A 19,791-nucleotide genomic window follows, 5' to 3' on the forward strand; every position below is an offset into this window, starting at 1 on the left:
CCATACTGTCCAACATGCTAGCCCCCAGACATACGCCACTGAGCACATGGATGTGACCAGTGTGACAGAGAAGCTAAGTTTTACATTTTATTTCGTTTTAATGAACTTACATGTAAGTAGCCGCATGTGGCTAGGGGTTTCTGTACTGGACAGCTCAGCACTGAGTCATAAGGTTATATGTAATGAGTTTATTTTAAAACGAGAATATGAATTATTAGTTAATAAGTACAGTTTCCTAGACAGTTTTTTTTTCCATACTACTGCCTTTAACAAAGATATAAAGTCATTTTAAAGTTATTTTATTTGGAGGTTAGTACCAACTGGCGATTATCAGGGGAAAGTGGGAGTCCTTTCCAAAATTCCCAAGCTTATTTCACTGAAATCAGACTTTTCTGGGTTAATTTCCAGCTAAATGTATAATGAATGTCTAAGAATACATATGAGGGACTAGATATGATTCCAGGGAAGAATCCTTTGCCTGGAAAGGCAACAGGGGTGCAACTCCTTGCTTGGAGAGTGATGAAACGGGGCTGCGTGGATAGCACAGGAAATTCCTGTGCCAATTCCTTGGCCCTGCCCTCGACTGCCTCATACTGAAAGGACCTGCAATAAGAACCTCAGCCCTGCTCGGTGGTGTCTGCATTGCACCTACCAACAGGGCTGGGCTAGTGAAGGTCAGGTGAATGAGGAGTTTGTGTGAATGAGTCTCACTCGCTCCATTTGCCCTACTGGAAGATGGAACCGAAAGAGGTCCACGGGAGGTGTTCAGGGCTCTGGGAAAAAAGCATTGGGTGTGAGCAGAGTCACAGCTACCCACTCCAGGTCTCCCTCATGGCCCTTGATGGCACCGGAGGGAGAGACAGCTGTGAGGACTGGTGACATGCTAGAACCTTCTTTCCTACATGCAGGGATGGACCACAACAGACAACTCCACAGCTCGGAGTCTTCACCCGAAGCTTGGCCAAGAAAACAGTGCACAGCTCAACCAACCAGGTCCTGCTCAAGTTCCACCACGATGCGGCCACGGGTGGGATCTTCACCATCGCCTTCTCTGGTCAGTGTGGCAGCTAGACCTGCTGGGGGAGGCAGACTCCAGAGTCAAAGCTGGACTTGACTCTTGGCTCTGTCATTCACTAGTTGTATGACTTTGAGTCAGTGGATAGTCTCTCTGAGCCTCAGAGTCCCCAAAGACAAGAGAATGGACAAGCCTGCGTGAGAGCTCCCAGCTCCCAGCGTGGGTCCTCTTTGCAGCACTGCTGGAGCAGAGCCATGTGAGGTTGGTCCTGGATGCCAAGTCCAGGCTTCCTCAGGTCTACTCGGTCACTCACAGAGTGACATGGCCATTTACCTGTTCCCCACCTTGTCACTTAGCACTTCCTAGAGGACAGCCTCCTCCACAGGGATCCAAGGCCTCTCTGACTTTCCAAGGAATACTGTGTTCTCAGGCACAAGGGAAGGCAGAGTAGTTTCAGGGAGGAGACACATGCACTGATCCACCCATGGCTGCCTCTTCTTTCTAAGAGTCTAAAATTAGCCATGGAATAAGTTATTTTCTGATGCACGTAAAGCAAGTACCACCTAGAAGAGTCAGTGCTCCTCTGTGGGCTTGTGCTGTCTATGGAATGATCTCTGTGTTTACTTTACTTATAGAGCCTTGCACATATTTGAACTGGAAGTCAGGAAAGTTCAGTTTTATTCCTGATTTCACCTTGGACGAGGTGTGTGTGGCCTTGTGTGACTCTCCCCTGCTTGAGACCCCGTGTCTTCTCCTGTACTATAAAAGCCTTGGAGTTTGTGACCTCTATAACTGTGAGGTGTCAGATAGATACTGTCACCCCTATCTATCTATAAATGAGGAGACAGTAACAAAGGAAATTTCTAGGACTTGCCCAGAACATGGGGACAGAATCAGGAACCACACTCAGGTCTTTGAATTCTGCAGTATCTGCTCTTGTGGAACAGTATAGTATGTGTGCATCATATAAGCACTTAGAGAAACTTAAACACACTCATCCTAAGCCAATGGAAGAGGTCACGATGGAAAAACAGAGGCAGAAACAATACTGTGAAGACCACAGATAGAAGCCAAATCCCAGAGTGAATGGGGAACGAAGACAAGACTCTGCCCTCCCGATGGGCCTCAGTGCTTTGGTAGGACATACCTCTTCCCCCAGGAAGGGGACCCAGGCTTTGAGACAATTCATGTCAACTCTCTATGGCTTCCCCCTCGAGTAATAGAATGTGGACTCCAACCTCACAACCTTGGGCTGAAATCTTGACTCTGCTACGTGTGAGCTGTGTGACCTAGGATCTCTCATCTCGCCTGAGATTCAGTTGTGTCATCCACAGAAAGGGAAGAATCTCAGTACCCAGTCTCATAGAGTTAACTGAAATAATGTATGGAAACCCTTAGCTCCAGGCGTAGAGTATAAAGTACATTCAATAAATGGCAGCTGTAATAGTCATCACGGTTGTTACTATTATACAGTATTTAGATATCAGCAGCCCCGTGTGATACCATCTTGGTGCTAGGCCAGATCTCTTGTTCCACTGCCTGTTCTGGTTCCGAGCCCTCATTTGTGCTAGGACCAGGTGAGGGAGACTGACGACTGCACAGTCCAAGGCCACCCATCCCTGCAGCTCTGCTAAGTCCTTCATGCGGGCACTTGCTTCTAGATATATCCTAGGTACTGAGTTCTTCTCAGAAGAGGGGAAACCCTTCATATATATGGTCTGAGTGTGTTCTCCTAAAATTCATGTTGAAATCTTGACCCTCAAGATGATATTAGAAGGTGAAGTCTTTGGGAGGCAGTCATATCATCAGGGTCGCTTGTATGAATGAAAAAATCCATGCCCTTATAGAAGAGGCCTGAGGGAGTTCATTTGCCAGTTCCTTGATGTCAGTTCACAGTGACAACACCTGAGCCTATAGGAGGCCCCCAGCAGACAAGGGATTTGCTGACACCCTTTGGACTCCCCAGCCTCCAGAACTGTGAGAAATAAGTTACTGTCATTTATAAGCTACCAATCTGTGGTGATTTGTTGTAACAGCCTGAACAGATACAGTCCTTCGATGCTGGCTCAGACCATGGTCCATGCCCTCATTGACCAGAGGAGTAGACGAAGGCCTGGAGCAAGAGAGGAGCCATCTGAGTACAGGCCAGGGAGCTCCACTGAAAGGGCACTGTTCTCGGGCTGAGCAGTGATCAAGAGCGACCCGTGCCAAGCCTTAGGGAACACTGACAGGTTGTGGAGAAGATCACCTGGATGCAAAGTGTGTGTCACATGTACATGCAGTTTAAAGAACAGAACAAGTGCCATCACTGATCCTAATGAAAAGAACACCTTGGAAGCCTTTGTTTCCTCTCAGTGTATTCGGCTTCCCTCCGGGCAAAAGTAACCGTGATCCTGAAATGTGGATGAATCCTTCATTACTTTTCTTTATAATTTGATTCCATACTCATCTCCCTCCAAAAATATCTGTGGTTTAACTTTTGCATGTCACTTCCATTATACATGTGGAATCATTCTATAAGTGTCTGTTTGCTGCTTTGGTAATGAAACATCTCAGGCCGAATGATGGGTAAAAGGATTTCTTTGGCTTGTGGCTTTGGAGGCTGAAGTTCCAGGAATGAGAAGCCCCATTGGTTCAGACCCTGGCAAGGGCTTCTTAGCAGATGGTATCACATCGGAGGTTCTGTGTGTGGTGAGCCGGGAAGCAGCCCACTCTCGTGGGAACTAATTAGATCCAGCAGCAGTTACATGAATGCCTTTCCAGAGCAACAGCCCCAGTGACCTAATCACCTTCCACCAGCCTCCACCTACTAAAAATTCCACCACCTCTCAGCCTTGCAACACTGATGACCAAGCTTCAAGCACAGGGACCTTTGAGGAAAATAACCACATCCAAGCCATAGCAAATATTTGTCTGTGATCCGATTCTTTTCACTCAAAACTAAATTTTTTAAATCATTCTGATGCATGAGACTTAATTCATTTCCCCTTGCTGGGTAGTAGTCCATTGCCAGAAAATACAGTTGTCTATCTGGCCTACTGTTAGTGAACACTCAATTTCTTTTTTTCAAACAATATTGTACATTCTTTCTGATGAACAGGTGTGGGAATTTCTCTAGAGCACAAATCCATCCAGAATTGTAATATTCTGACCCTCTAGATAATGCAAAATTCGCATTACAAAGTGGTTATAACAATTTACTCTTCCTAGAAGCCAAGGAAGTGCTCCTATCGCTATGTATCTGTGCATACACTGGGTTTTATCAGACTTTTAAATTTTTACCAATCCAGTGGAATCATGAGATGGCACCTCGCTCTTAGGTTAATGTTGAGACTGAGCATCTTTTATATCTTTTTTTTACTACCCATGACAGCTCCTCTCTCACGCAGCTTTCTTCCTCTGAGGAAACAGATAGCAAAACAAGCGAGTGAACAATTACATCTTTGCAACTGGTAATCAAGACTATGAGGGAACCAGGGAAGAGGCTTAGCTAGCAAACAAAAAGGCAGAGAACTCTACTTCCTGTAGAATGATTGTGGAAAACCTGCCTAAGAGGTGCTGTTTGAGACAAGAGCTAGAATGGACGAGGGTGGGAGAAAGAATGTTTGCCTTCCTATTGGCAAACATTAGCCCTAAGGATCAATAAGCAGAAAAGAAAAAAAAAAAATACTGTGTTAGTCAACAGTTTGTTACAGTGACAAAATACCTGAAAAAAAAACAACTTAAAGAGTTAAAGGTAGAAAGAGGTCAGGCATGGTGGCACATTCCTGTAATCCCAGCACTCTAGGAGGCAGAGGCAGGAGGACTGCAAGTTTGAGCCCAACCTGGGCAACTTGCAAGACCCTGTCTCAAAAATTAAGTGGGGAGGGGCATATAGCTTAGTCCAGAGGCCTTGGATTCAATCCCCAGTACTAAAAATTTTAAAAAGAAGGAAGCGTTTATTCTGGCTCACAGTTTAGTCTGTGGTCAACTGGTTCCACGGGTGTAAGTCTATGTTAGGCAGAGGCATCGTGGCAGAAAGGCCTGGTGGGGGAAAGCCACTCACCTCAAGGCAGTCAGGAAACAGAGAGAAAGGAAGGGGTCATGGACAAGACATACCCAGCCAGGTTATCTCTCCAGTGACCTACTTTCTCCAACTAGGCCCTACCTCCTAACAGCCCATTCAGCTAGGAGTTAATCCACTGAGGAGTTTTACACCCTCACAATCCAGTCGCCTTCCCAAAACCCTACCTGTGGCAGGGGATAATAGCGCACTCCTGCAATCACAGCACCTGGGAGGCTGAGGCAGGAAGATCACCATAGAGGCCAGCCTGGACAACATAGCAAGATTCTCTCTTGAAACAAAAAAAGCCCTATCTCATATGAAAGTTTTGAGGAACAGTTTTTAATCCAACTCATAAATACTTTAAGGAGACTCATGAAAAAACTACGTAACATAATTTTTTTTTAAGTTAAGAAGAAGAAATAGGATTTGAAGTGCACAGGCAACTGTCCTTGCAAAAATATGTAATTTTGGAAACAGAAGTAAATTTTGGACAGCATCTGACTCTAGCCTAAGGGTTTGGATAACAGAGATCACAAATAAAAGGTAAGATGTTAAGATAGCAAACAAAGATAAAAAATAGATCTAGCCGGGCGTGGTGGCGCACGTCTGTAATCCCAGCACTCAGGAGGCTGAGGCAGGAGGATCGCTGTGAGTTCAAGACCAGCCTGGGCTACATAGTGAGTTCCAGGTCAGTCTTAACTACATAGTGAGACCCTGTCTCAAAAAAAAAAAAAATAGATCTAAGGGATAAGTAAAAGGGGAGTTTATCCCTTCCCATCCCTTCCCTTCCCTTGCTGAACAGTTTAGTCGGTGGAACCAAGCAGAGCAGGTGTCCACACCTGCAGGGTGACAGGAGCTGGGCACCGTGTGGCTGAGACTGGGGTAGTAGAGGAGAGAAAGGAGTCCACCCTGAGGGCTACCCGGTACTGAAGTTGAAGGCATGAGGGGTGAGACAGTGTCTGAACGGGGAGGGAACTGGCTTAGGGCATCAGAGCTCCAACCAAGACGAGCAGAGAGCTGCCCTGAGCTTGAGAGCCCAAACAGAGTGCCGAGGGCATCACAACAAGGGGGTCGGGGCACAGATGGGTGAGCAGGGAGGGTGGCAGTAGAGTAGGACTTGCTTCCACGTGAGAGATTAGTCAACTAACTTAATACGCTAAGGAGAGTAGAAGGCAGGCTTTTCACTGTCAAAAAAGAGGGTCAGAAATAGTGAAAGAACTCCCACTGGGGTTAGACCATTTGAGTTGGAAATAGCAACATGAGTTTATGGATTTCAATATGTAGAAGATAAGGGGAGGGTTTTAGTTCTTCCCGCTAAGGAAGCTTTAGAGCAGAGTCTCCCCCAGTAGCAATGACCACCTGCAGTACCAGATCTCGGTTTCTAAATGACATCTTCTGCTGAAAGAGACCAGGGTTTCTTGAATAAATGGCTGATCTCAAGGCTGGGACAGAGAAAACACAACATGAGCCAGAAGCATCTCTTGGCAGAAAATACTCAAGGAATTACAAAGACATGTCAAAAGGACATAGAAGCTGGTTTGCAGGGACTCGTACTGACCATACTGGTGGTAATCTGAACACCAGGGTCATTAATATAGTAATAAGAATAACAAATCCCAGTGTTGTCGCATGCCTTTAACCCCAGCCACTCAGGAGGCTAAAGCAAGAGTGTCATGGGCAGCCTAGGCATGATAAGATCCTGTCTCAAAATAACTACAAAAAGTAATAGCAGCAAATGGGAACCTATCGACTAAAACAAGGCGCTACATTCATACAGACGTAAATTAATTAACAGTTTTATGAGAATGAGATCTTTACATAGTTCTAAACCTCTTCCTTTACAACAACCACAAAGGGAAGAAGAGTAGCTTTACAGTGGAGAGGGCTGGAAGATACCACTTCATCAAGTGATCCCAGAAGGTGTCATCAGAAATAGGACAAACAGAGATCAGACCCTGGCTGAGAGGATACAAAGAAGGGAACCCAGCCTCCCTTCTGTGACCGTCCAGTCAAAGATGTACTGTAGAGCCTGAATCTAAGCAAGTGGAAAAATCCAACAAACCTGAATTGAGGGGCATACCATATACTCACTGCCTGTCATCTTCAAAAGTGTAAGAACTATGATGGTCAAGGAAAGGCCTTGGAACTGTTAGACTAAGGCTCATCAAGGAGACATGACAACTAATGTGAGGTGTGACTCTGAGCTGGATCCTTCTGCTACTCACGACCTTACTGGGACAAGTGGTGAAACTCACCTGGGATGTGAGGAGTAGATGCCAGAAAGGTATCAGGGTTCACTTCCCAATTTTGATAGTCGTTTTGTGGTTCTATGGGAAAACATGATTGTAGGAAATACATACTAAAATATCCTGAGGTTATGGGACATTGTTTTGTCTACTTATTTTCTAGTGGTTGGTGGAAAAAGAGATCTGTACCGTGCTTCCAATTTTTCCTATACTTTTGTGTTTGTTCCAAATAAAAGTTTGATTTACAAGGACAGCTAGATGATAAAAGTAAGATTAAAAAGAAATACAATAGCACAATTTAAATCAGCACAAGAATCAGCAGACAGTGAAACATCACCATAGAAAAACAGTTTAGAGAAGTAGAAAAGAAACCCGGAAATGTTCACAGGAGAAAGACGAAGGCTTGAATGTGATTGAGAGAAACTGGTCACTAGGAAATCCAGGGAGGATAAAACACAACATATGGTGGCGGGGGTAGGAAGAAGAGAGATAAATGGATGGAAGAAAATTAAATAAAACTTTTCTGAGATTAAAAAACCTTACATATACAGAATCAAAGAGGTGACTATATGACAGGAGAAACCAAAAACAGCATGGCCATGTTTTCAAACTATAAGGATAGAGGATAGGAGAAATCAGCTAGAATCCAGACTGAGAAAATTTCCTTCAAAGGCACCAAAGCCAGGCTATCCTCATATTAATTTTTGCCGTTAGAGGTGCAGAAAATAAAATAGACATTTCTGTAGATATGGAGAGGGAAAAAGAAGTTGGGAGCCTTGCATGTGAAATAAGAGATAGTCACTTGCAGGGGTCCAAGAGCTTAAATACGAGGCCAAGCTAGTCCCAATCTGAAGTATTACTCAAAGGACATAATCACCCAAGGAGGCACGGTGAGCCAAGAACTCAAAGGAGACGTATAAAAGGAAAGAGCAAATGAGAAGCACTGACACCAGCTAAAGATAAAGTCTGATAATTGAAAATACAAAATCAAAGCAGAATGCAATTAATAATGACTCCTGAATATTAAAAATAATAATTTTATATTAACAAGTTGATGGAAGAATGTCCTTGTCTTTCATGAGGATTGAATCAGTAGATGTCATTTAACTACTGACTTTGTTAACTAGAGAAACAAGGACTTCAAGAATATATTATAGTCACTAATTTACATTAAGCATAATATTTCAACATCACTAAAAGAAAACAAGAAATAAAATGTAACCCTAATATAAAAGGTAGAAACCCCAGGCAACTCCTTAGACGCAAAAATGTAGAAAGTACAAAATAAGATGAAGCAGTGAAATGAAATCATTCGATTATTAAGAAAAATGGAAACTTTAAGTTTAGAGTCCAATTCCTTACTTTTAAGGCCAATTCCATACTTTTAAGAAAGTCTTAAATTTGACTAAATAATACTCAGCTACACTTTCTGTGTCAGATACATGACTGAGACAAAGAAACTCAGTTTAGAAATAAAAGGATGGGCAGGAGCTATGGCTCAATGCCACAGTGCTTTCCTAGCATGCTCAAGACTCTGGGTTTGAACAATACAAAGATAGATAGATGGACAGACAGACAGACAGGACCAGTGATACATCAGAAAAACAAAAAACAACAATAACAGATTTTTAAAATGGATAATACAAAGCAAAAAAGCACTAAATGGTAAAAGTGAATTGTTTTGTATTAGAGAATTCTACAATCTGCATTTGTTTTCAGAGCTGAGGACTGAAGTCAGGGCATTCACAATTAGCTACATCTCCTGTCCTTTTTTTTTTCCCCCCCTAAACCAAAGTATTATGGTTTGTATCTGAAATGCCCCCCTCCGAGCCTTGTGTGTTTGGATAAGGGCATTATATTCATGGGTGATACTTCCACAAATCAAAACAGTGTCATAACTAAAATTAAGCAATAATAAGCTGAAATATAATTAAAAGGTTAAGATCAGTCTTGACTATCTACAGAGTGACACAAACTTGTAATAAAATATGGGCAAAGAATCTGAATAGACAATTAAAGCAAGAAATGAGAAACGTCCACTAATACATGAGTAATGTTTAACCTAATTAGCTACCAAATGCGAATTAAAACAACAAATGCTAGATTTTGTTGGTCATGTCAAAGCGACTGAGATAGATGACTCTCCCCACCAGCTTGAAGTTCTACAAGGGCAAGGGCTGGGCCCGTGTCGTTTATTTCTGCATCATCAGCTTGGATGCAGTGCCTGACCTGGGGGGAGCTCTCCACAGGCACCCACCCACTCAGTGCGTGGCTTGACAAGATGAATGGTGGCACTCAGTGCTGGAGAAAATGTCGTCTGTTGGCAGTATCCATTACAAGTTTCCTAGAGAGAAACATGGAGTCACGTGTCGTGCAGACACGTGGTCCTCCAAGTTCACATTAAATCAAAATCAAACTTACGTGGCTGCCTCTAGAGTGCCTCTGAGGTTTAGAAACCCGCTCTAAATGAAGCTTATGTATCAATGTGACACTTTTCGGCCATCACATAGATATAAAAATTTAAAGTCAGACTCCTAAAACAGAATGCAATATTTGAAATAAAATCCTATACCAGAAAAGTTCCAAGTTATGTTCCAACCGCAGTTAGTAAAAGGTCAGAATCCCCTGTGGATGTCTGGAAAGAGAGCTCCAATTCCACGGTGCGGGTGTACGTCTCACATACTGCGGGCTGAGAGCCGTCACACTGAGCTTTCCCCTGGGAATGGTGCTGTGCCACCTCACACCTGTCCTGAACACATTCCCACTGTGGCCTTCTCCATATTTGAGCCTTGTTTCTGCATCGTGTTTTACACCATAAAACACCTAGAGTCCTACAGCTGAGAGAGTTCTCGGGGTGCACCACGTGTTTATGGTACAGGCTGCAAGGTAAGGGCCCTACAATGCACCCAGCCACTTTTTTTTGTGACAGTCGTATGAATTGCTCAGTGATCATAAAATAATGCTGTAAGTATTCAGCTTCTAGAATATGATTTGCTACACATATGTTAATATTTTATTGTGTTTTAACTTCTTCTGGATTTGGATGGACAGTGAATTATAATTGTTTCCCTCTTAAAATATTATGGAAAGGGATCCTGATTAGCATCTGATTTCCAGAATGGATTACTGACATTCAACACTTTTAAAAGGGCATGCCCTTCCATCATTCTTAGTTTTAAGAGAAAAATCATAAAAGATCTGTGCATGCAAGGATTTCATCACAGTTTTATCTTCAGTTGCTAAGTTTTTAAAACCTAGTTAACAATAGTGAAATAATTTCTGATAAATTTGGATGATTAAATCCTATCAAATCATTTTAATCTTATTGTTGAAGAAAATTCATTACATGGGAAAATTCTTCAAATGTAATATTAGTTGACAACTGTTAATACAAAGCACATAACATATGGTGCAAATTGCATAAGAGAAAAATATTTATATAGGCATAGAATAAACATTGCAAGAACTCAAGATAATAGGTTAACAACAATCACTTCTGAGACCATGCATGAGTTTAATTTTCTTCCTACTGTTTTCACAGAATAACCTGAATTTTAATGGCAATATATCACATATATATTCAAATGTTATTTTTAAAGAATATAGCCAGGATTGAGGTGATTTGGGAAATTAAAAAAATATATAACAACAGAGGCAGCAGTGGCAACTATTCCTTACATAGCACTTAACTGTGCCAGATAATGAAAATCAAGCAGAAGCCCACACTGACCTTTGTCTTGGGAACCTACCCCACCAGTTTCTGCCCTGCAGGACTGACTCGGGGTTGACTCCTGTTTAGGAAGTCCACAGACGCCAGGTGTGCTCAGCCAAAGGTCAGAAGGGAAGCAAACTGACCTCAGTGTGTGCCCGCAGAAGCCACACACAGACGTAGAAGCTGACTAGTGGAGAGAATGGTGGACTGGGGAGCAGCCAGACCCGGGCTCAAATCCTGTGTGAACTTGGGGGAGTAACTTCACCTTTCTGAATCTCATTTGTTTACAAGTAAGGTAGGAGCACCTCACAGGGGATCAGCTGTTGTGAGAATTAGGCAACAGTCTTCGTAAGTACAACTGTAAAGTACTTGGCGCACTCGCACACACACACACACACACACACACACACACACGACGGTAGTGGATGTCACTGGCTTCTTCTAGATCTTCTGTCCTTTAGTGTTCATCATAAAATATAGTTTCTGGGTTTTGCACTAAAAACAAACAAAAAGGACGACAGAAGATAAGCAAAGTAGCCCTTGGCTAAACTTGCCCTGTGTACAGGTAAAAGCTCATTGATAGAAATCTATTTCACAAATGAATGGGGAATGAGAAAGTAAAGATCTGAACCAATAAATGACTGCGTGTCCCGAGGTTAACCTTGACTTGTGTTCTTCCATCTTTGCAGCTTATCCGCTCACCAAATGTCCTCCTCCCACCATCCTCCCCAATGCTGAAGTCGTCACAGAGAATGAAGAATTCAACATAGGTACCACCTCCCAAACCAGCAAGGACCATGATCTGGGGTCTGGCAGAGCCAGGATGGGCAACAGTGGGGCCACCAGGCAGCAGGGCTCATCTCCCCACTTCCCCACCACCACGCAGAAAGAAACAAAGGACCCCAAAGAAGAGTGTATATATTCTGTCAACTCTGTTTGCACCCAAAATGCACTCTTTTTTTAGCCATCCCTAGGAAGAAGAGCTAGAAAAGTTGTTTTCCTCTGTTATTCCCAGTTAGCATGATTTGAGACATCCATGTAAGACAGAATAAATTTTTTAGAATATTAAAATATTCATTTGGGAGGCTGAGGCAGGAGGATCACTGTGAATTCGAGACCAGCCTGGGTTACATATTGAGTTCCAGGTCAGTCTTAACTACACAGTGAGACCCTGTCTCAACAACAACAAATATATATATATATACTGAGCCATGGGAGGGAAGCTATTGTCTGAGGCACTGTATTGGAGGTAAGCTAGTTACAGAAGCCTAAACAGAACATGACCCACTGCTGATTGTCTTACCTAAAAGTGGGTTCCGGGTACTAAGAAGGCCCAGCAGCCCTGCCCAGACTGCTCCAAAGAATCTTCATGTTGGTCTGTCTTGACAGGTGACATCGTCCGCTACAGGTGCCTTCCTGGCTTTACCTTGGTGGGGAATGAAATCCTGACTTGCAAACTTGGAACCTACCTGCAATTTGAAGGCCCACCCCCAATATGCGAAGGTAACTTCACTGAGCCGTGTCTGTCCAGTCCGGCACTCCTCCCAGGAAAACCTGGGTTTCATGCCTCTTCTGAGTGCAGCTCTCACTCAGTTCAGTCCCAGGCCCATAGAGTAAGAGGCCACCTGTAAATGCCGCTTAATGAACAAGGGAGTGAATGAGAAATAAGCAAGTGCTCTTGATAGGGTCTCTGCCCTCTTGGTTAGTCTCAGCTGCAAACTGCCACATTTATGTCTGTCATCCTTTGTCCTTACTCCGGAATTCTCTGGGATTGCATACTGAGTGTCGGAAAGAGGAAATTGTGGACCTCGTGGATGGGTAGGCTCACCCAGTGACCCTTCCCTGCTGGAGTACAGATGTGTTCAAGGTCTTCGGTGCTGATTTAGGCAGCCCAGAGGCCATAGTTGCCTTCAGCCCATTGCAATATTTTGGCAGCACATGTAGTCACTTTACTTGGCTCTCCCAACCCAGACCAAATCAGTCCTCTCCACTCATGTGGCATCTGATCTATGGCAAGGTATCCAACTGTCCCATGCCCTACTTGTCTTTCCTATAAAATGAGAGCAGTGATAACACTTAATGCCATGGGATTATTTTGCAAAATTAAATGGGTTAATTATGTAAAGCACTTTAGAACAATGCCTGGTACCACATACTGCACCATGTCGACTCTTACTGTATAACTAGTACTACTCCTGCTTCTAGCACTATTGCTACTAACAATAAATATTTAGTAGCCTATGAAGAAATATGTCAGTGTCTCCCCTATTCCTTGGAAAGCAAGAGTAGAAGGAAACTACAAGACAATTTGTTAGTAAGGAAGAGAGAAATCACAAGCCAGAAAGTTAGGTTGCTCCAGTACGATGACAAATTCACTATCTGTTTATATGTGCTGACCCAGTGCACCTGAATGCCAAACAAACAGCCTCAGTAGCAGTAAATTTCAACCTGCATCCTGCTCTAGAGCCTCCTTGGTTTGCTCCAGCCTCAAGTTTCTCACCTCTAGCGCTGTTTCTGTGTCCGTGTGTTCCCAGGGTTACTGGTTTTATTCCCCATTCCTCTGGGACTTGGTGTCATTCTTGCCCTTATAGACTTTCATTTAATAATAGCTTCACTGAGATGTAATTCAGGCACAGCACAGTTAATCCATTGAAAGTGTACCGATCAATAGCTAGCTGTATATTCACAGCGTTTGGCAAGCATCGCCATGATTAGTTGTAGAACATTTCATCACTCCAAAAGAAACCCCAAGCCTGTCGGGAATCACTTCCTTCCCACCCCACAGCCCTACACAACCGTCATTCTAATTTCTGTCTCTGTGGATTTGCCTGTGCTGGCCATTTCACGTAAATAGAACCATACAATATTTGGGCTTTGGTGACTGGCTCCTTTCACTTTAACATAGTATTTTTCAGGTTCATCTATCCTGTAGTATGCATCCATATCTGCTTTCTTATCGCCAAATAATATCCACTGAATAGACACACCTCATTTCGCTTGTCCATTTAGGCTGATTCCACTTTTAGCTCTTACAAATAATGCTGCTGTGGACATTCATCTGCCTGTTTTTATTTGGATATATTTTTGGTTCTCTTAGAAGTGAAATCGTTGGGCTATGTGATAACATTATATCTAATCTTTTGAGAAACTCCCAGGCTGTATTTCACAGTAACTAAACATTTTGCATTTCCACCAGCCGTGTATGAGGCTTCCAGTTTCTCCACATTCTTGATAACATGTATCATTATCTATCTTTTTAATTACAGCAATCCTAGTAGGAATAAAGTCATTTTAATCTTCATTTCCCTGGTGATTAATGATTTTTGAGCATCTTCTCATGTGCTTATTCTATGTCTTCTGTTGAGAAATGTTGCCTTAGTCACTTTCCTCATGGCTGGGACAAATGCCCACAAACACACACGACTTAAAGTGAGGTTTATTTTGATTCACAGTAGGCTGGCTCCAAGGCAGGAAGAGTGTAGTGAAAAGGGTCTGGCAGAGGAAAACTGCTTATGTCATGGCAGCCAAGAAGCAGAGGGCAAAGGGAGGAGCTGGGAGTGAGATATACTCTTCCAGGTCGCACATCCAGTGACCTGCCTCTGAACAGCCCGCCGCCCCCAACAGCAAGTCAGCAAGTTATCCAATGATGAGTATGGTACCCCCATGATCCAGTCACTTTCCAAACACATGAGACTTAGGGGGGACATATACCGGGTCTAAATCATAGCGCTGGGCATGGTGGTGCACACCTGTAATCCCAGCACTCAGGAGGCTGAGGCAGGAGGATTGCCATGAGTTCAAAGGCTGCCTGGGCTATATAGTGAGTTCGATGCTAGCCTGAACTACATAGTGAGATCTTGTCTCAAAAAAAAAAAAAAAAAAACAACCAAAAAAATATCTAAGTCATAACAAATGTCTATTCATGTCCTTTACCCACTTTTAAAACTAGGTTTCTTTTTATTATTAAGGTTTCAGAGTTTTATACGTGATAAATACAAATCCCTTATGTGTTACTTGAAAAAAAAATTCTCTCAAGTTGTGAGTTATGTCTTCACTTTCTTTTTCTTGATATGTTCTTTGAACACAAAGGTTTTTCATTTGATACCTCATCTGAGGTCAAGATTTACGTCTATATTTTCTCCTAACAATTTATAGTTCAAAGTCTTACAGTTAGGTCTTTGATTTGGTTTGAGTTAATTTTTGTATCTGGCGTCACGTAGGAGCTCCACTTCCCTGTTTTTGCAAGTGCCGATTCGCGTGTCCCAGCACCACTTACTGAAAACTGTGTTAGTTCTCCGACTTTTTTCTTCCTTGTCAAGCTATTTGGTAATCTGAGTCTTTTGAATGTTAGTTTCAGACTCTCAGTATCTGCAAAGAACCCAGGTAGAATTGGAAGGGACTGAGTTGCACCTGTAGATCAGTGTGGGTAGATTTGGCTTCTTAAAAACATGGAGTCTTCCCACCTGCGCACGCAGATGTCTTCTCACTCATAATCCCTTCCTCGTACACCCTTCCTCTACTCAGCTCATTCTGCTCTTTGGTGCTTCGGCTTACACCCTGTCCACTGAAGTCTTAATTCTCTGTGACAGGGATAAGCTGTCCTTCCGGGTTCTCAGAAGCATGTCTCTTGCTACGGAAACATGGAAGTCCTGGTGAAGATTTTAAATCTAAGGACATCACCACAAAATTCCAGAATATCAAATATGAAATTGTAGCTGGAAAGATGTCATGCATCCTTGGCATATAACAAAAGTTTCAAAATGTGTATAGCAAATACTTCTGGCAAAGTTAATATCAGAAGAAAATAGAATTTAAATCAGCACATATCGAAAAGGATCAGGAGATATATTTTATACTAATAAATGTGATACCCATAATAATACATCAAGAATACTATATATATATGGAATACATGTACTATTGTTAAGGGCCCTGAAGAAATAGTTTCTTTCCTTAAAGCTTGGCTTTGGAGTTCACAACCCAAGCAAGTGGAGACAGATCCATAGCTCTGAAGTCTGTTTCATGCAGGCTGTTTGAAACTTTCCTATTCCCCAGGATAGAGGACTGGCCCAGTACTTGGGGCAAGACCCTTCTGAAACAGTACCTTCCCTCCCTTTCATGGAGGTCAGAAAACCAAAACCAATTCTCTTCCCTTCCAAGGTCACCACTGACTGTCTTTCTTAATGAAATGTTTTTTTCTTTAGTTGTATTAATACTTCTAATTAGGTCCCTGCTAAGCTCTGCTGACCCTCTCTGTTCCTGATGCAGGAACATTATAATCATCATGTCCACCTGCCCAGGCACTATGTTCCAGGCTTTATGTTCATACTATGTCATATCATATGGATGTCATATAATTAACATAATATAATAGTCCTGGGAGGTAGGAGATGAGGAATCTGGCACACAGAGGAAATAATTTGTTGAAAACCACGTAAGTATTCAGTGGCAGCGATGGGCTCTAATCCAAGTGTTTTGGATCCCAAATCCCTGAAGATAGAATTGGACTTACCTCTATCCTATGCTATTTTTATGAAATTGAACCCATGGTGTAAATTAACTCTCTTGGAGTTGGGGTACCTCACTAAGCCCTGCAGTACTGTGACACTGACGCAGGATCTGAGGTTACGTCATGTCATAAGCAGTATAACTGGAATGACGTCTTGTTCAGGTGTTCCTAAATACTGGTTTTCTGGTGGTTGTCTTTTGCATCAGGAAAAAACCAGTGTGTTGGCTTGTTCCATCTCTGTTCCATGTACCTACTATTTCTTTCTTTCTCCAAGTGCACTGTCCAACGAATGAGCTTCTGACAGACTCCACGGGTGTGATCCTGAGCCAGAGCTATCCTGGCAGCTACCCCCAGTTCCAGACCTGCTCCTGGCTGGTGAGAGTGGAGCCCGAGTATAATGTCTCTGTCACGGTGGAGTACTTCCTCAGTGAGAAGCAGTATGATGAGTTTGAGATCTTCGACGGTGAGTCAGTCAATTGCTGGGTGGTCCTCTGCTGCAGGTGGCACACACTTGCTCCACATCCCTGGGAGGCTCCACATGATGTATTTCTTCACTGCAGAAACCCCAGGACTGTGAGATCTGAAGGACTGTGTGGCTGCTGCTTGTACAACAGCCTGGACCCGTTACAGAACCATTTCTTATTGTAGTCCCCACTCAAAGCTCACAACTTTGAAATCTCAGCCAAGAAACGGGTCACAGCGGTATTCCCAAGTGAAGAGTATGCTCCCTTTAGAACCCGCAGAGGTCTGCCAAACATTGTCTTTCTTCTTCAGTGGTAGGAGGGCGAAATGGGCAATAGCTTGCTCTTAAATTGGGAGGGAAAGTCTGCATGTTTCACAGCACTCCCTCCTAAAAATGTCACTGCAAACTCTGTAGGATTGTCTCCTCCACTCTGGAGCACATGAGACTTACAAAGGCATCTACACTAATTTTCCCTAGAGGCTCATCAGATCCAATGAATATGTTGCCTTCAATATACTAAATCGATATGCTACATTCTGCCAGATGTCCCGATGGTCTCTATACCTTCACACTCTATTATGACAAAGAGCAGGAGGAGTAACACAGCTTTGATACCAGACCATAGATGTGTACTGCTGCCCACCTCATGTGATTCTGATCCTCCTTTCTGGAGGAAATGGGAAAGATGCATTTCCAAATCTGCAGATGCATTCCGTGTAACCAAGACTATGTTACTCTACTCTAATAAAGATACAACATCTGGCCCAGCTGCTACAACTAGTTTACTACTTGGCTAAGTTCGTACTGTGAGGGGAAACCGGGCCAGGGCTCAGTTAATTGCCAACTTCAACACTCATGTACCCCTCCCCTGACTGAGGATCTGTGATGTGCTCCAGGTGTCAGCATCAATCCACACCCTATATCCAAAAGCCTTTAACACGATATTTAGACATTCTCACTGCCGCAGTGTTTCGATATTTACGTAAAGAATGGTGAGTTTTTTTGGGAGGAGTCACCGCTATCTATAATTTTTTTTATTTTCCAGGTTCCTTTTCTGTAGGGACCTAGCCTGTTCCTCAGCTAAGCATCCTGCAGTGGAGAATGAACCCTGGCCTGGGTCTACAAACTGGGCAAGGGCTTGAGACTTTTCACTATAGGCAGCTTTCCTCACCCCTTGGTTATCTACTCATGATCTGTTCTGCTTATATATTCATATTGCTTTGGGCCACCCATCTATCTTGTCCTTAGGAAAAGTCATGTCTGTGAGCCATCTCTATAGATGCTGAAGGTCAGGCCCTCCCAGGTGCCACAGTAACCTCTATGCCCACTGTAGTCTTTATGCCCGCTTTGCTTGTGGCTGTTCCATGCTTCTACTTGACCTCTGTAACCTGAGATGATCTCAGCCCCACTATTGCTAGCAAGCCCAGTTCTCTGGCAGAAATCTTACATTCCTTTCACCATACAAAGGACAGCCGTGACACGGGATCTCAGTAGGTACTGGGGCTTGCCCCTCCCCAGAGCACTGCTAACTGCTTGAGTAATTGCTCCATCCTGAGGAATAAGGTCAGCCAGCAAGGTTCTGCTCTCCCGATGGACCTGTGCAAACATACCATTCCGCTGAGCCTCTGGGTCCCTTCCTTTGTGGTTTGCCACAGCTGTCCAATGACACTGGTCTGTTTCAGTGTACTCCATTACTTTGCCAACCTTCCAAGAGGTGTCTCAACAGCATATTAGAAACTTTACTTGGGTCCTTTTCTGGGAGATAAATCCCGAGTTCTGGATTATACAACTTTCTGCCTTAAACCAGCACCTCAGGATGCAATACCTGATGCTTATGGTAGGAAAAGAGAAGAGGGAGGCCTTTCTCAGGGAGCCTTGGGGAGGAAGTCAGAGAATGCTGTCACTTAGGACACCGACACCTGACTTTTTCTCTGGCTCTGTTGCTATCTATTCATCAGTAAGTTTTTTTCTATATAGCAGCACCAAGCTGCCTTTAGCATCCGTGAGAGTAGAGTGGCCAAGGGGAAGAGGATTCCAGTTTGAAAACCAGCTCTTCGCTGACCAGCTGCTTGACCCTGGCCAAGTCTAAAAATGGCAAAAAAAATTTCACCACCTCCTATAGGTAGGAGGAACTTTGTAGGACACCGTGTCAGATCTGGGCTCGGGAGAAAGAGCCCTTGAGTAAAAGCAGTGAACACTGAGCAAGTCAGTCATCCTTCTGAGCCATTATGTCCGCACCATGGCTGTCCGCAAGGTTGGTCTGTAACCCTGTGTCCTTCTCACCCAGGTCCCTCAGGACAAAGTCCTCTGCTGAAAGCCCTCAGTGGAAATTACTCAGCTCCCCTGATTGTCACTAGCTCCAGCAACTCTGTGTACCTACGTTGGTCATCTGACCATGCCTACAATCGGAAAGGCTTTAAGATTCGGTACTCAGGTAAGTGAACCCTGTGCACTCAAGAGAGGGCCACGTCCCTTGAGCCTCTTATGGTGTCTTTTTTTTTCATCCAAAATATCCAAATAAGATATGGTGCATCTCATCAAGGGGGCAAGTTTTCCTGTGAGGGCTGGGCAGCTTCTTTCTCTAAATGTGCCTCACCTGAAGCTGTACAAGTGATCCTTGGATTTTCCCATCTCCTTCTCCGGTCCCTTCCCCACATTTAACCTCTGCCCTCTCCTTGTCTCATGCTGCCAACCATGTCTTTAGGATAAGTTTAACCTATTATAGGTGACGGCATAAAGCCTGATGCCATCCTAGCCTTTTAGAAATTTCTCTGTAGGAAAATAAAAAATGTTAGAAAAAC

At 43.5% G+C, this 19,791-nt stretch overlaps 1 protein-coding gene across 1 annotated transcript in view; it reads left to right on the forward strand.

The window, feature by feature from the left end:
* Positions 1–19,791, forward strand: part of Csmd2 (CUB and Sushi multiple domains 2) — a 553,879-nt gene that overhangs the window by 474,457 nt on the left and 59,631 nt on the right. The window contains 5 exon segments of the mRNA XM_033767260.1: positions 909–1,054; positions 11,708–11,788; positions 12,408–12,521; positions 16,802–16,990; positions 19,278–19,424. Of these exon segments, the coding sequence (XP_033623151.1) occupies positions 909–1,054; positions 11,708–11,788; positions 12,408–12,521; positions 16,802–16,990; positions 19,278–19,424 (677 nt within the window).

The sequence above is a fragment of the Fukomys damarensis genome, unplaced genomic scaffold (genome assembly GCF_012274545.1).
Source record: "Fukomys damarensis isolate Sample0158 unplaced genomic scaffold, DMR_v1.0_HiC HiC_scaffold_23, whole genome shotgun sequence".
Lineage (NCBI taxonomy): Eukaryota > Metazoa > Chordata > Mammalia > Rodentia > Bathyergidae > Fukomys > Fukomys damarensis.